Genomic DNA, 18,274 nt, shown 5'->3' with positions numbered 1-18,274 from the left:
ATATATATATATATATATAAATAGATTCAGATTCCTTCTCAAGGAAGAAGACTGGAGAACATAACAACATAAGATGCTTTTCCTCCAAAACTAATCAGTACAGAAATATTGAAAACTGATTACCAGAAGCTGCAAGAATGGGACATTGGAGATCCAGCAACTGTAGGAAACTATGCACTAGTACAGAATGTATGGTAGATATAATATTGTGGAAGTGGCCTTTCCCACGGTACATGCAGTCTAATTATATAAGAAACTGGTAACAATCAAATCAAATTGTTCAGACTGGGGACAAAGAAAGTCAGAAGGAACCATCAAGAATTTGATCCATTCTTTGGGATAAAACTAAGAAGCCACATTACCCTGGAAACCACCACTATTGTGCAAATCCATACTACTTTCAGGAACCCCAAAGTCAGTCCACACCAAGTGGTGGGGTTCACCCACCAGAAAATTATTTCGTAAAATCTTTAGCAGGGAAAGCTGTTGGCCCCCTGCTCAAACAAAATGTCGCAAGCAAGAACAGGTAACAAGTAATTAGGTGAATAGAAGGCGTACAACTGGAAGTGACATTCTGCTTTGACTCCATCACCCATGGGCAGGACACCCAGTGGGCGGTGGGGGATGTGTCTGAGCGTGGTATCCAGTCAAATCAGCTATGCGATGCTGTTACAGCTCCGGGCATCAGAGCTTGGAGGTCAATTATGACATCATCTATAAGGACTTTGTACATCCTCATGGAATGCAGATTCCCCCCCCCCCCCCCCCGGTCTTCCGGTTTCTTCCCACACTTCAAGGGTTAATTCAGTGTTTGCTGAGCTGTGCGGCTCGGAGGGCCTATTCCACACAGTCTCTCTAAAATAAAACAGAAGTTCACACAGTTTTGCTACTTTTGCCCTTGAGGGAAAACTCAGGGGAAATTACTCAGGTTCTCTGTGAGGTAAGTCATTCAGGTAGAATACAATTCACAAATGCAAGGCAAAACAAAAGAGAAAAAGGAATTTGTAGACGATATAAGAAATGATCTGCAGGCTCCTCCAAAAAATGTAAGGGAGGTTGAGGAGGCGTTCTTGGAGAGCATTGTGAAAGATGTGTACTCTCACAGAGAGGCTGAGGACATGGAAATTCTGTCAATAATAAAGCTGGATTGGGGTGAGGGCCCGGGAGTTCTGACACTCCTTATTATGCAAAGGGATGCATTAAAGAGTGTGCAGTCGCATGAGCAACGGAGATAAAGGCTTAGCCTGAACTACAGAAACACAGGAGATTCTGCAGATGCTGGAAATCCACAGCAACACACAAAATGCCGGAGGATCTCAGGAACTCAAGCAGCATCTATGGAAATGAATAAACACTAGAGTTGTTCTCAAATGTCCCTATTCTGGTGTTGTACTCAACCCTCAAATAGGAAACAGGGTACCTTGAAACAAAGACCTTTATTTCCTTTGATTTTCTTTTTGCTAACCATACTTCCTGATCTTGACAGATACTGCATGAAAACAGGTCCTTCACATCCACGTTAACCATCAACTGTCCATTTTACTCAAATCCATCATTAATACTAGTCTTTATTCTCCCCACATTCTCTTTAACTGCACCCCCCTCCCCAGATCCTACACTTACCCACATTAGGGGTAATTTACTTTGACCTGCTAACCTGCATATCTTTGGATGTGAGAGGAAACCCACAAGGTCACAGGAACGATGTGCAAATCTCCACACAGAGCATCTGAGCTCAGGACTGAAGCTGGATATCTGGTGGAGCGAGGCAGTGATTAGTAGCTCCTTGCTACATCAAACTGTTAAAAAAAAACAGAATCTAGTATCATTATTCACAAAACTAGACTCCACTTGTAGGTGTAAAAAGCCAGCTGAGTTACTGTGCGTAGTTTCCAGGCTCTTTGGCTTTAACAAACTTTAGGTCCTCTCTGTACTTCATGCTGGTCACTGGCTGTCTCCGAAGCAAGGTGTCACCTTGGTCTATCTCCTCAGGTTCGTCATACACAGTTGAAATCAGGTGACTGGTCTGTCGATATGGTTTCTTCACTGGCTGAAAATTCTGAATTCTTTCTCCATGATACCTGCAGAATTAAAGCAGCAAAGGAATGTCAATGAGGAAATTTAAATTAATCACATATTGTACGTTCGTCATGTGCCATGTTGTATGATGTATCTTTCCATGACCATAACTGTTCTTGGCAAATTCTTCGACAGAAGTGGTTTGCCATTGCCTTCATCTGGGCAGCGTCTTTACAAGACGGGTGACCCCTGCCATTATCAATGCTCTTCAGAGATTGTCTGCCTGGTGTTAGTGGTCGCATAACCAGGACTTGGGATGTGCACCAGCTGCTCGTACGACCATCCACCACCTGCTCCCATGGCTTCACATGACCTTGGTCGGAGGCTAAGCAGGTACCACACCTTGCCCAAAGGTGACCTGCAGGCTAACGGAGGGAAGAAGCACCTTGTACTTCACTTGGTAGAGAAATATCTCCACCCCACCACCCAAAATCATAGATAGCTAATATATAATTTCAGGTGATAGCACAGCAATATCTCTGTTGTAGATTAATATTCCATCACCACACTAAGTCAGTAAGTACAGTGGATAGCACTCTTGACAAGTCAGAAATTGAAAGGGATATCGGTGCCACTCTAGAGATTTGAGCACAAAAGGGACTGCACTAAGGGTGTAAGAACATAAAAGTCCTTTGTCTCTTTCACCAGCTCTGTTGAGGTATGAACAACATCCAGTGGGCTTGCTATTTCACCTAGTGGAAGAAAAACAGAAAGTTCAACACTGCTGAAATTTAGTAGTGAATTGTCAGCGCACTGGTTTAGAAATTTTGGTTATGGTCCACAGGCTCACATTTCACAGCCACACCATTCAGCAGGCAGTGCCAAACAAAAATCTCAGCACTGGACCCAGTACTGAAAGCTGGTATAATATCCGAGTCCATTGCACTCACAAACAAGTGGGGGTGAGAAACAGAAATGTCTTCAAATACTCAGCAGTATTGGTGGACAAAGACAAAGAAACAAGAGTGTTAGATACATGGGTTACAACCAAAGGGGAAAAACGCCTGGAGTCGCTTAGCACTTTCGTGCAAGGGTGTTTATTAGGTGCATTAGAAATCAAGCTTGCAAAAATAGTGAAAACTGCCAATATTTACAAAAAGATAACAATAAATAGCTACATATTATTTATCCAGGGTGGACTCCTGGCAACCTGATCTCTCTCTCCAACTCAGAGTGATGAGTCCGTTTATCAGGCACCAGGAAATACCACCTTCAATTACCCACAAAGTCAACAACTGAAGACTACACATGTATAATGCACCCTACAAGGTAGTTACAATCATATTCCAAAATACACAGAAGTATCTACCTTAAATGCAAACAATATTTACACATTCACACATCCCCATTACTAAGGAAATGGAATATTCTGCCATGTATGGGGCAGAAGGTACCATAAAGCCATTGAAGTGCAAACACTCAGCTCAACAACCGCAGTATGACAAGGTAGCTAGAGTGCCTCAGAATTTTCGCACAGTACTGTAGTAATTTTATATATTCCACTGCACTGCTGCCGCAAAAAATATCAAATTTCATGACATATGTGAGTGACAATGATTCTGATACGGGTCTCTGTTGTGGGCTGAGAGTGGGAAGGAGGCAGGGAGAGGGGAATCATGATTGGGAAAAGGGGGAAGGGAGAGGGGAGAGAGCGGGAAGTATCAGAGAGACATTCTGTAATGATCAATAAACCAATTGTTTGGTATCAAATGATCTTGCCTGGTGTCTCAGGGCTGGGTGTGTCTGCAACAGTGCTACCACCCTCTCATGGCACAAAGTCTCTGCCACCTGCCCCAACCTCTCCTGTGGCACTCCGCTCTTGCCATTCCTAACATCTTTTGTTCCTGCCAGATTTACAAAGTTGCTGTCCACTCCACGTTGACAAATACAGTACTGTACAGAAGTCCATAGGCACCACAGCTATATTTACTTATGCACAATACTGTATACAGTGAGGACATTGTCATTTAGAAGATTCTTTGCTACTAATTCTTCAGAGAAACTACCAGCTCAATACGAAAAGCCACTTGTGTTACCTACCCGAATCCTCGCTTACACTTCGGATGCTGCCCGTCATTGTCCAGAGCATCAGCCAACCCAGAATTGCTACAGCCAAGGCCTTGACCGTCCCTCCATCCCTGCCGTTCCATCACCTTCCTGCCAATTCCCTGAATGAGAAGTAGAAAGAACACATTGATTCACTTAATCTGACGAATGTAAATGACCGAGACAAGAGAATAAACAGATTCAATAACCATGTTTGCCCCTGTCAAAGCACAGGATGCACTAAATGAAGCAGGAATCTGTGGCGAGGAGATTCAAAGAGCCACGGCACTTTCAGCATCAACACATGATGGACTTACACAAAGGTTGAAAGGAGCTTGGTTCAATAGATTAAAAATAGCACTGTATTGTTCAAAGTAAATTTATTCTCAATCAAAATACACATACATCACCATACACAACCCTGAGATATATTGAGTCTGCCCGCAAGACAGTGAATCTATAGAATAATAACCATAACAGAATCAATGGAAGCCCTCCCAACCTGGGTGTTCAACCAGAGGGCAGAAGACAACAAAACTGTGCAAATCCAAAAAGAAGAAATAATAGTAATAAATAAGCAATAAATATTGTGAACATGAGATGAAGAATCCTTGAAAGGGAGTCCATTGGTTGTACTAAATACAATGGCCATAACCAAAGAGCAAGATGAAAACACCACAGCAGAACTAGTGGAGCACTGCAGTTATGGAGAGACCAACAACAAAGCCACTCCACTTCTGCTCAGGACCACACAAGAAATCACAAAACAATTTTATGAAAATTAGCAGGGAGTTTTCAAAATATTTCACCCGACATTCACTTCTCCAAACTAGTAGGATATCTCTCTCTGTCTGTGGAGTCGAGTGTAAAGTTGACAATGAGTTAAAAAGGTACACTCTTGCTATGAGGTTCGATGGTGGCCTCTTCTTCCTTTCCATACGGTGGGTATGAGAAAAACCATATTAAGAGAAATAATTATTGTAGTAGCCTAGATTCGGAGCAAATCTATGTGGTTGGTATTGTGTTTAAGGTGACCGTACAAATTATCTTGGAAAACCACAGCTGATCATGTGGCTCATATGAACAGAGACGTGCTCTAGGCCAGGGGTTCCTGATCCGGGGTTCACAGATCCCTTGTTTACTGGTATTGGTCCTTGGCCAATGGATCTTTGCTCTATTGAGAATGTAACTTAAACACCAATTCAGAATACAAGCTCAATTTAAAACACACATTTAAACAAGAGAATCTGTTTTAACATCAAATGTCGTTTTAAGTCAACTACTGCAGGAGACTTGCTTACCTTGGTGTATCGCTCGAAGCCTCCAATACGAGGGGACTGTGCAGACGCACTCTCAAGACCCTCCCTCAGCCGTTGTTCCAGCCTCATCTGCACATAATCCTGGGAATCTTTATCACCTCCATCTGTGGAAAGTTCAAAAGAAATTTACTTCACCGTTGTTTCTGCAGAACTCGATCAATCAACACCCAATCAATCAACACCAAAACCTTTGAACAGCCATAACATTTGTGAAGCACGGAATCCTTCCAGTGGCACTGTCAGTAGAGGAGTTGCCTCACAGTGCCTTTGACCTGGTTTAACCCTGACCTCAGGTGCTGTCTGTTTGTTTATTTTTGTTTATTGAGATACAGCACAGAATAGTCCCCTCAAGCCCTTCGAGCCGTGCCACCCAGGAACCCCCAGTTTAACCCTAGCCTCATCACGGGACAACTTACAATGACCAATTAACCTACCAAACAGTACCTCTCCAGGCTGCAGGAGGAAGCTGGAGCACCCGAAGGAAATCCACACAGTCAGGGGAGAACGTACAAACTTCTTAAGAGACAGTGGCAGGAATTGAACCCGTGTCGTTGGTACTGTAAAGCGTTGTGCTAACCACTACACGATCGTGCTGCGCCTTATTTTCTCCTTGGAATCACATGGACTTCCTCCGGGTGCTCTGCTTTCTCCCATATCCCGAAGATCGACGTGCAGTTTGGCTAAATGGCCACTATATATTGTCCCTAGTGTGGTGAGTGAGAGAATTTGGAGGGTAGGGGGAATATAGACAGAATGAAAACTGGGATGAATATATTAGTGTAAATGGGCAGAACTCCACCATGGCTACATAAGCACAAGGGTTGGGCACGGGTCTAGCAACCCCATCCTGTAAAAAACCCAATGCTACAGAAATGCCAACAGGAGCTCCAAAGACCTCATTCCTGGGAGAGGAAGGATCTCCGCCTACAAGATGCATAGATGGGCTACACCTGGACTTGACAGACAGACCCAAGACCGAGGGTTCTGGGGTGACAGGCTTAAGAAGTAATTTGGTGGCTAATGGTCAGTTTGGACATAGTTGGTGAAAGAGTATGATGTATGATTCTCACTGAGTGTGTCTGAGAGATCATAACAAACTATCACCATTCATATCAAGGGGAAGTAGAAACTTACAACATTGCAAAGCACAAAACACAGACTTTGAATTTTATCCCTGAACACTGCGTGAAAGAATACAGGTCATGAACCCTGTTGTATAAGGCATTACAAGAGGTCCTAACCCCTGCTGCACAGAGAAGGAAGCACAGACCACGCAGTGTCATTCCACCACTCTTCCCTCTAAGCTGTGTGGGTGCGTGGCCGCACAATAACCGAAATGCTCCCGTGCACATAGCCTTTGTTGCCACACAGCTGGACAGACAAGTAAAAGTTTACGAAACATGAACAATTTTCTTTGCTGTACTGTATTTCATTATACCCTTCAATTAATAAATTAAAAAGTATTTGATATTTCAATTTTCATTCTAAGTATCCATAGTATACATATTACAAAAAAAACATTTAAAATGCCACACAGTTTTCAGGGCATGTAAAATATTTCCTGTTCAGAGCAATGGTTAGCCCGTGCAGCTGTTAAAAAAAAAGGGGACATTGCATTCCAGACAAAAGGGCAGACTAGCACTAAGGTCCTGTTCCAGTGGCAAGCCAGCCCTACAGCTCGTGCAATATGTGCAGCAAAGTTCAAAGTAAATTTATTATCAAAGTACATATATGTCACCATATACACTCTGAGATTCATTTTCCTGTGGGTATACTCAACAAATCTATAGAATAGTAGTTATAACAGAATCAATGAAAGACAGCCCAACTGGTGCATTCAACCAGACTGCAGAAGACAACAGACTATGCTCATACAAAAAGAAGAAACAATAATAAATAAATATCGAAGACACAAGATGAACAGTCCTTGAAGGTGAGTCCAGTGGTTGTGGGGACTTTTCAATAATGGGGCAAGTGAAGTTGAGTGAAGTTATTCCTTTTAGTTCAAAAGCTGGATCTCCAGCCAGTGCCGCACGTCACATGATTAACAGCCACAGTCGTGATGTGCCATACTGGACAGGACTAGTTCCTCCAGCCCACTTAATACCACACAATGCACACATGCGCACCAAGCAGCATATTTTTTCATCCAACCATTATAGCCTGCATTGTGCACTCGCGAAAAAAACAGACACCTAAAGTATGCACCATTCTGTACACCACAGGAAATGCGGCCAATAGTCTGCATTGTATTGTACGCACAGTTCACATAGCCCTTACAGTATCTCGCTGCCTCTGGTAGTTTGCACAACCTGTACTGGACTGCAGAGAACAAAGTAACTATAGACATGCAATCTAAAGCATACAGCAAGTGGCAAAATTGCCAGCCACTGCATACTGCTGCAGTCCCTAAGTAACCATACATGCAGCCACTACACCTGTGTCAGTCACTAAACACCTGACAAGATGCAGTGCTCAGTAAGTCTCTGCAAGGCAGGAATTTTAGGCTCCATTTCCACAATATCATCCTCTTAGGTTCCTTTAATTTGATCCAGTTTCCTTTTCACATTTCTGAATGTTGTGCATTTATACTCAATCCATTAACCCAGATGATAGTTTATCTAACAATTGAATCACATTCACTCTGTTGTATTTCCAAAGGTCTACAAAAGGAATCAGGCATATAAAATTCTAAGTTCCAATTACAAATCAAACAGATGAGAGATGTAAAAATTACCTTGCCTTCCTGGTTGCCCTTTGTTGTAGTATACACTCATATCGACATCCCAGTCATCTGCTGTCTCCTCATCAAAATCTGAAATATAGAGCAAAAGTCAACCCTAAACAAACCAACCATCAATGCCTGCCCACAACATGCCCTGGTCTCAACTACTGAAGTTCTCTGATCAAAAATAACAAGCATGTCCCACCTGTTTTCTCTTGCCAAAACTGTGCATCTGTATAAAACACGAGGCCAGAGCCTCCTTTCTCCCACTTTAGCTCAATTTCTTCCTCAAACAGTCGCTCCTTTGTCCGATCCTGGGTTGTAACATCGTCATACAATGCTTCATATCTCTCCCATTCCTCACACTCATCGTCATCCTGGAAATGAACAAAGTAATGTTACCGTTGGATGAGAACTTACATTTATATTTGTACATCCTCCCCATGGAATGTGTGGGATTTCTCCCAGTGCTCTGGTTTCCTCCCACAGTCCAAAGGTTAGTAGGTTAATTGGTCACTGTAAATTGTCCCGTGATTAGGCTAGGGTTGAACCGGGGGTTGCTGGGCGGTGCAGCTCGAAGGGTTGGAAGGGCCTATTCTGCGCTGTATCCCCCAAGATAAGATTAACTTCCTTCTCCCATCTGCATGAGATGTGGGACATTTGAGAGACTTTGAACTTTTTACTGTTCTCATGGACTGTTCTTCATCAAGTTATGGTATTGTTGCACTGTTGTAACTATATGTTATAATTATGTGGTTTTGTTAGTTTTTTCAGTCTTGGTCTGTCCTGTGTTTTGTGATATCACACCGGAGGAAATATTGTATCATTTCTTCATGCATGCATTACTAAATGGCAATAAAAGAGGACTGCATGTCTTCATAATCTAAAAAAACTTTCCTGTGGCTAATTACTCTTGAAATATCCCTACCAGAGAGGCTAGGGTGCGAAAATTAAGAACTACTAACAGTGCTCAGTTTCCAAGTGGAAGGCTCTGTTTGGATTCCTGCACTGCAATCAGCAACGGTGGTAGGTTCCTCAACTAAAGCTGAGGCAAAGGCCAAGCTCCAACTACCCCAAGGATGTCCCTTGGGGTTATCAGGGTGCAATGGTCCTCCTTCACTATGGATTCTCAACTCACTTACGACATGAAAGTGACGCTTACATCCTCAGAATGGGACTCCTCTTCCTCTTCACTTCCCTGTGGAGATTTCTCAGGCACTGCCTCTTGCAACTCCAGGAAGTGAGCAGCTGAATCTTGTTGTTGGTCCTCTGCTGCTGCTTCTGTCTCAGCCCTTCCTTCAGCCAGCACTGAGGTTGAATTCTGGTACAGGAAAGGAACATTCCCATAACGCCTATTAGAGCTTGTCTTGGGGAACTTCAAACAGAGCTTGGTGATGATACGGGGAGGCAGACGACAAGCTTGGATCAATTCCAGGAAAACCCTCAGCGGAGTTCCCACATTCCCATTGGGCATTACTGCCGGAGGGTTTAATTCTGCCAATCTGGACAGATCTTCAGCTGTGAAAGTTTCACTCAGGGCTCTCCGACTCCGAAGCTCCTTTCTTGTTTTGTATGAAATGTCCGATTCTGTTTAACAGAGAGAGAAAAAACAATGAGAATACAAGAGACGATGGATGCTGGAATCTGGAGAACTGGGGGCAACTCAGTAGATCAAGCAGTACCCATGTCAGGAAAGAAATTATTGATGTTTCAGATTGAAATCTGCATTGGGACTCAACAATAACCTTTCACAGAAGAAATTGGAATAGCATTAAAATCCACACATGCAAACATGCCCAGCCCCACACTCCATCACTTGTCAGCTTCCTCATCCCAATCCCAATATAACTTTTGCCTTCAGTCTTCTCTAACATTCCTGCCATCCTACTACTTCTTTACTTCCACTATGTTCTTCCTCTTCGCACCTTGTGCCGCATCGGACAGCAATCTTGCCGTTTCCTTAGCATTTTTGTTTGCTTTTTTATGAGGCCAAGTTGCTAGCTTGATCCCAGCACAGATGGAAAGCGTGCAAGGGGCCAGCCGCATTCGAACCCAGGACCATTTGCCTCAAGGTCTAGTGCTGATGCCACTACACCACCAGCCAGCTGGCTTACTTCTACTATACTTTTGTTCTTCACCATCAACCCCTGCTGCCCTTCAATCTTTCACAAATGTGAAAAGAATGTGCAATGTCCTCTCTTCTTGACTCTGCCATCAGGAAGGTGGTATGGGAGCCTCAGGGCCCACACCACCAGGTTCGGGAACAATTATAAACACAAAATACTCTGCAGATGCTGGGGTCAAAGCAACACTTACAACACGCTGGAGGAACTCAGCAGGTCGGGCAGCATCCGTGGAAACTATGAGTCGACGTTTCGGGCCAGAACCTTTTGTCAGGACTGTAGTGGGAAGGGGCAGAGGCCCTATAAAGAAGGTGGGGGGAGGTGGGAAGGAGAAGGCTGGTAGGTTCCAGGTGAAAAACCAGTAAGGGGAAAGATAAAGGGGTGGGGGAAGGGAGGCAGGGAGGTGATAGGCAGGAAAGGTGAAGAAGGAATAAGGGAAAACACAATGGGTGGTAGAAGGAGGCAGAACCATGAGGGAGGTGATAGGCAACTGGGGGAGGGGGCAGAGTGACATAGGGATAGAGGAAGGGAGGGGGAGGGAATTACCAGAAGTTGGAGAATTCTATGTTCACACCAAGGGGCTGGAGACTACCTAGAGGGTATATGAGGTGTTGCTCCTCCAGCCTGAGTTTAGCCTCATCATGGCAGTAGAGGAGGCCATGTATGGACATATCTGAATGGGAGTGGGAAGCAGAGTTGAAGTGGGTGGCTACTGGGAGATCCTGTCTGTTTTGGCGGGCGAGTGGAGGTGCTCGACGAAGCGGTCCCCCAATCTGCGTCGGGTTTCACCGATGTACAGGAGGCCGCACTGGAAGCACCAGATGCAATAGATGACCCCAACAGACTCACAAGTGAAGTGTTGCCTCAACTGGAAGGACTGTTTGGGGCCCTGAATGGTGGCGAGACAGGAGGTGTAGGGACAGGTGTAGCACCTCCGCTCCGTCCGCCACAACAGACAGGATCTCCCAGTAGCCACCCACTTCAACTCTGCTTCCCACTCCCATTCAGATATGTCCATACATGGCCTCCTCTACTGCCATGATGAGGCTAATCTCAGATTGGAGGAGCAACACCTTATATTCTGTCTGGGTAGCCTCCAACCTGATGGCATGAACATTGACTTCTCTAACTTCCGTTAATGCCCCACCTCCCCCTCATACCCCATCTGTTATTTATTTTATATATATATATACACATACATACACTTTTTTTCTCTCCTTTTTCTCCCTCTGTCCCTCTCACTATATTCCTTGCCCATCCTCTGGGCTTCCCCCTCCTCCCTGGGCCTCCTGTCCCATGATCCTCGTATCCCTTTTGCCAATCAACTGTCCAGCTCTTGGCTCCATCCCTCCCTCTCCTGTCTTCTATCATTTTGGATCTCCCCCTCCCACTTTCAAATCTCTTACTAGCTCTTCCTTCAGTTAGTCCTGATGAAGGGTCTCGGCCCCAAACGTCGACTGTACCTCTTCCTATAGATGCTGCCTGGGCTGCTGCATTCACCAGCAACTTTTATGTGTGTTGTCTGATTATTTTCTCTTCACTGTATGGTATAATTTATGTATTGTCTGAACATATGGCAATATGTTCACATAGCAATAAAAGGAATTCTCAGGAATCATCAGGCTCTTAAACCCAAGGAATCACTTGCTCTCATCATTAAAATATTCCCACAACCTATGAAGTCACTTTCAAGGACTCTTCATCATGTTCTCGATATTTATTGCTTATTTATTTATATTATTATCTCTTTTTGCATCTGCACAGTTTGTTGTCTTCTGCACTCTGGTTGGACGACCAAGTTGGGCAGTCTTTCATCGAATCTGTTATAGTTATTTCTATTGGTTTATTGAGTATGCCCACAAGAAAATGAATCGTAGGATTGTCTATGGTGACATATATATACAGTTTGATATTAATTTACATTGAACTCTCAGAGTGATTCTGACTCCGTGCTCACCTGTCACCTCCCCGACCCTGACGGTGTGGATGCGGCAGCGTCCCCGCAGCGAGTCCCCGGCCCTGTCGACCCACTGGCCGCCGTCATACATCCGCAGGAACTGGGGGGCCCACTCGGCCGACAGCCTCACCACGCAACAGCAGGTCAGGGCACCGTCCGGCCCTCCTCGCCCTGAGCCCTGGTGCTGGTGCCGCTGCCGCTCGGGCCGATGCCGGTAGTGGAAGCAGCTGAAGCCGCCGCTCTCGGTGAACTGTGAGAAGTACTGGCGGAGATCAGCGGCGCGGAGCTGCTGCGGGATGTTCCTCACCACGGCGTAAACACCGGCTGCCTCCGCCATCTTACAGACGGGCAATCTAGAGCATGCGCACGAGCCGTTTGGAATGAACGGTCGAGCTCGCCATGTTTGATATTGGCAGATTGTAACGCGAGCGAAATAATTGCGTAAAGTTGCAAAGTACAGCAGTGATACTTTTCTCCACCTGAAACCTTACTGCACTTCAGCATTTAAGAAAAAAAATGGCACATCAAGAAATTCTACATTTTAAAATTTATATTATCCAAACCAAATTACATTTTGGCAACAGCTGTGATAACACTTTAGACAAAGAGGGTAAAGAAAATAGTAAATTAACAAACATTTTACCTTGCAGTTGGTGGATCTGCCACATTGGGCTTAGTTTCCAGGGGCTTAGCAGTTACCTTAACAGGACTTTCCCTCAACAGAGGATCAAACTTCAGGTATAGAGACTGCTTTCTGAAAGCAGAAGCATGAAACTAAATGAATTACAATAGAAAAAGCAGCTTCGGTTAAACTAGTTTGATTTTGCAAGAAACACTCAGTGTGCATTTGATTACTAACTTAACTAGTTGGGCACAACATTGTGGGCCGAAGGGCCTGCTCCTGAGCTGTACTGGTCTATGTTTTCAGTTCTATGTCAAGTTTACAGCATATTGCTCTGAACAACTGCTTAAGCTTCACATAAGTACAATAGTATCTGTTTTATTATTGCATTATAATTGTAAATTACTATTGTGTATATTATTATTCCGCACTTTATTATTAGTTAGGTCTGCACACTGCTCTGTGTTTTTAAATGTTGCAGTTGTAATGAAAGAATTGCCCACTCAGGATCAATAAAGTAATTATTATTATTATTAATAATAATAATTTCCAAAAGGGGATGTGGCAAACCAGAGGATGAAACTGCAGAATTGCCAGAATACAATTATGGTTTAGGGAATTAACATGAATTTTGATAGAACAACTGGGAAGAAATTAATTAATTTGGCAAATAAAGAGTCACGGATTTGAAACAATAAACTAAAGGGTTTAAGGGGAAATGCATAATTTCATGCATGCTTGGGACGTTCAAATGTTGCGCAATCAATTCTCCCCAGTGCTGCACTCTGCCAATATCAAATTAATCTTTTGTTTTCAAAATTCACATTCTAATTTTGAAGTCCCGGTTGGCCTGGCATCTTCTCTTTCCTTTGACTCTCTGTAACTTTCTTGCTGCGTCTCTAATTCAGGCCTTTAAGTCTCCGATTTTAATTTTGCCATTTTTGGTGATCGTGCCCTCAGCCCCCTTGTTCCTGTGTGCTCACTAATTAATTCCCTGAATCTGGCTGCTTTTATATATATCTATATCTATCTATCTCTCTCTCTCTCTCTCTCTCTCCTCTCCCAACCCACCACCACCACCGCCACCACCTTTAAAGTGCTCCTTATAACGTCAAAATACTTTGACCAAATTTGTTGTTGAATTTAATTTAATTTTTAATTTAATAACTCGCCTGTGAGGTGCCTTGGGATGTTTTGTAACTTTGAAGAATCTTTAGAAATAAGGGTTCTACTTTGCAATGCTGTTTCCTGCCTACATCCCTTTGAAGATCTCTGGCTATCCATCCCATAGGATGATGATGCTTCCTTTCAGTCAGTTAGTGGGATGGTACCCCGCTCCTCAGAAAGGAACAGCGTGTGCGTGAATGGATTTTAGGTGAGTAGGGGGTTGCACAGGTCCAGACCCACCCTCTCGACATCCCCTCCTGGATCCAGCAGCATGGTGGGGTTCAAGACAGCTGGGGGAGGTTCTGTTGCAGTGAATGGCCAGACCAAGCTTCGATGCAAGGGATGCCCTTTCCGCGCTTCACAGCACGTGTTTGCTAGATGGCCGTTGACCCTACGAAAGGGTTCATCCGCCCTTTGACAGGTCTTGTTTTTCGTCCTGCAGGATGTCTAGCCACCCTCCTCACCAGACAAGCCTGGTGGTGGACCATGCGACGGGTGGTGCTGGGTTACATGGTACCAGTAGCATGGTACCAGATTGACCAGTGACCTGACAATCTGACAACCTTTGAAGATAAGGGTCTGATAAACAGCAATGTATACAAGGGTATTGGCACTCTTTTTAAACTTTCGAAGAGTTGGTTGCAAGAAAACACGTAGAATATACCGTCCACATTTGATCAGCAGGGAGCAGTGACAATCAAGTTAAGGTTTTGTGCTAAGAACTCGGTTTGAGGAAATATGACAAACATTCCAAAAACTACAGATGCTAGAAATCTAAAATAGAAGCAGAAAATACGGGAAATTGTTGTGTATTTAATATTACAGTAATATTTAAGTCATCTTGTAAATATGTTGTTTGATTAAGCATTCTTTGTAGTTTATATAATTACGGGTTATATGTATAAATACGTAATTGCATACGTCATGACGCTACCACGTGATATGTGCGCGCCTCGCTTGAAATAAAGATCAGACTAACACTCGCATCTCTCGGCTCTTGTTTTCCTTTGAGATAGTTGAAAGGTTTGAAGTTACAAGACATTATAAACACGAGGAAGTCTGCAGATGTTGGAAGTCCAAGGAAACACGCGCACAAAATGCTGGAGGAACTCAGCAGCGTCTATGGAAGTGAAGAAACAGTCAACGTTTCGGCCCGGGACCCTTCAGGACTGGGAAGAAGGGGGAAGATGCCAGAATTAAACGGCGGGGGGGGGGGGGGAAACGTGACGATAATTAGAATTGCATTAATGCAAAACTCAAAAATTCCACTTTTCCACTCAATTTTCTCACCTTCACATTTTCCTCTTCCCTTTCTGATACAGTACTCTTGATCTCCAGGGGACAGACTAGCATCCACATCCACTACAAGCCCACCACCTCTCACAACTACCTCGATCCTACAGGTAGCTACCCACTTCAACTCTGCTTCCCACTCCCATTCAGATATGGCCATACATGGCCTCCTCTACTGCCGTGATGAGGCTAAACTCAGGTTGGAGGAGCAACACCTCGTATACCGTCTAGGTAGTCTCCAGCCCCTTGGTATGAACATAGAATTCTCCAACTTCTGGTAATTCCCTCCCCCTATCCCTATTTCACTCTGCCCCCTCCCTCAGCTGCCTACCACCTCCCTCATGGTTCTGCCTCCTTCTACTACCCATTGTGTTTTCCCCTATTCCTTCTTCACCTTTCCTGCCTATCACCTCCCTGCTTCCCCTTTATCTTTCCCCTTACTAGTTTTTCACCTGGAACCTACCAGCCTTCTCCTTCCCACCCTCTTCCCACCTTCTTTATAGGGCCTCTGCCCCTTCTCCCTACAGTCCTGACAAAGGGTTCCAGCCCGAAACGTTGACTGATCGTTTCCACGGATGCTACCCGACATGCTGAGTTCCTCCAGCGTGTTGTGAGTGCAGCTTTGACCCCAACATCTGCCGACTATTTTGTGTCCTGATGAAACCTCCCGCAAGGACTCTGTTCCATTCACCAATTCCTCCTCCTCTATCGTTTTTGTTCCGATAATGAGACATTCCACACAGGTGCCTGTGAGACGTTTTCCTTCTTTAACCACGGCTTCTCCTCTACCAGAGCACCAAATTACACAGAGCTCTTGGCCACACCTCCGTTTCTCACCTCTCTGCTCTCACCCCTTCTCACTTTCTACGGAGTAAGTTTACCTTCCTCTGGTCTCTATATTTGACCTTTCATCTTTTGCACTTTCCACCATCTCCAGCAAGATTCCACCATGAGACACATATTCCCCTCCCTCTCAGCATTTCATAGGGATTGCTTCTCGATTCCCGCCATTGCCTGTAAGTTCTGTCCGTGATCCTTGTGGGGTTCCTCCAGGTGCTCTGGTTTCCTCCCAGATTCCAAAGTCATGCAACTAGGATTAGGGTTGGTAACTTGTGGGTGTGCTGCGTTGTGGCCTAAAGCGTGGTGACACTTGTAGGCTGACCCCAGAACAATTCTCGCGGATCTGATTTGACGCAAATGACGCATCTCACCGGCATGTTTCAATGTGCATGGGTTTTCCCCGGGTGCTCCGGTTTCCTCCCACAGCCCAAAGAGGTACCAGTTGGTAGGTTAATTGGTTATTGTAAATTGTCCCATGATTAGACTAGGATTAAATTGGGGCTGTGTGGCTCGAAGGGCCAATTCCATGCTGTATCTCAATAAATAAATTAAAATAAAGCTAATCTTTCCTTTACATCTTCTTTGTCTACTCTTCTATCTACCACTCCACATTTTACGGCATTATCCTGTGCAACCACAGGAGGTGTACTCTGGTCCTTTTACTTTTTCCCACTCCTCAGGATTTTAAACATACATTCCAGGGTAAGCAACTATTCAATTGCACTTCTTCCAATCTTACTTACGTACTCACTGCCCATTATTCCACTGGCATTTCGGGCAGCAATGAGGCTCCTCCATCTCTGGCGGTGTTCGGGGCTTCCTTCATCGTGTCAGTAGCTTCCTCTCGATTCTCACCACTGTCAAATCATGCAAGTCCCGGAAGGAGACTCAAGAATACCGTCGCACTCAGATGTAGACGGATTCTTCATTGCTGTTTCTGTAACAATTTTGTATTACTATTGAGGGTTGTTAGCCCTGAGCTGAACCCCTGAACCTGGAGGTCTAGTGGACCACTCTTAGCCTGGCCTCTACCCTTTGACCTGTCTGGCGTGGGTGATCCTACCAAGAGCCAAAGCAGAAAGCCCTGACTCCAGCCAACATAGCTCTTTGGGTCATTAAGGCACGCAAGCCTCCAAGCCACACTAGATTGGAAGAATCTCCACTTGGGGTTTCTTCCAATTTAGTACACTGCATTCTATGCTCAAGATGGTGTCCATCTCCCCATTGTTGAGAGATGGCTTTGTGGGGCATCTGCACTCCGACTACAGACATGACCCTTAGCTCCCAGTTGCCCAACATTTTAATTCACTGTCCCATTCCCACACTGATCTCTCTTTCTGTGACCCAGTGTAACAATTCACCTCCCATCTGTGCACAATGCAGCCTTCGAAGTTTAATATTGAATTCTTTTAAGTCTGGATAACTTTCTTTCTGTTTGCATAAGAAGCATTTCTGCTTGCCATTCCTTTTTCTTTCTTCCTGTCTACAGTCTGGCCTGCTGAGCACATCTCAGTATACCACAATCGCATCAACAATAAATTATCTGTCTCACCAACACTTTACTGCTAACTTATATCTCTCTTTCTTAGGATTGATTAACTGTTTCTCTTTCCACAGATGCTTTCCACATAAGATCCACCGAGATGCAACACAGAGCGTCATAGGAAGTCATTCCTGCCTGTGGCCATCAAACTTTACAACTCCTCCCTTGGAGGGTCAGACACCCTGAGCCAATAGGCTGGTCCTGAACTTATTTCCTGGCAAAATTTACATATTACTATTTAACTATTTATGGTTTTATTACTATTTAATTATTTATGGTGCAACTGTAATGAAAACCAATCTCCCTCAGGATCAATAAAGTATGACTATGACTATGAATGCCTGATCCTCTTTTTTTTTTAGCAGTTTCCGTTTTGTTTTTGTCCTACATACTAGATCCACCAACTTAACATTAACTCATTGTGCAGACTTAGAAGCTCGATGGGCCGATAAGCACCCCCCCCGCCCCATTTTGCCAGCCAGTGGTGTAGTGGCACCCACACCGGACTTTGAGGCAAGCGATCCCAGGTTTGAATCCGGCCAGCTCCTTGCGCACTTTCT

At 44.4% G+C, this 18,274-nt stretch overlaps 1 protein-coding gene across 1 annotated transcript; it reads right to left on the bottom strand.

Annotated features, from left to right (window-relative positions):
- Positions 1 to 752: 752 nt before the first annotated feature.
- gpatch3 (G patch domain containing 3) lies at positions 753 to 12,608 on the bottom strand. The gene is made up of 7 exons (XM_063034002.1): positions 12,250 to 12,608; positions 9,332 to 9,756; positions 8,375 to 8,546; positions 8,182 to 8,259; positions 5,427 to 5,548; positions 4,120 to 4,247; positions 753 to 2,081 (listed from the first exon to the last, which is right to left on the bottom strand). Exons 1-7 carry the CDS (start codon positions 12,584 to 12,586, stop codon positions 1,877 to 1,879), a joined length of 1,467 nt encoding a protein of 488 aa, XP_062890072.1. The 5' UTR covers positions 12,587 to 12,608; the 3' UTR covers positions 753 to 1,876.
- Between the last annotated feature and the right edge of the window lie 5,666 nt (positions 12,609 to 18,274).

The sequence above is a fragment of the Mobula hypostoma genome, chromosome 26 (genome assembly GCF_963921235.1).
Source record: "Mobula hypostoma chromosome 26, sMobHyp1.1, whole genome shotgun sequence".
In the NCBI taxonomy this organism is placed as follows: domain Eukaryota; kingdom Metazoa; phylum Chordata; class Chondrichthyes; order Myliobatiformes; family Myliobatidae; genus Mobula; species Mobula hypostoma.
The sequence above is the reverse complement of the archived record's forward strand: the minus strand, read 5'-3'. Positions and strand labels throughout refer to the sequence as shown.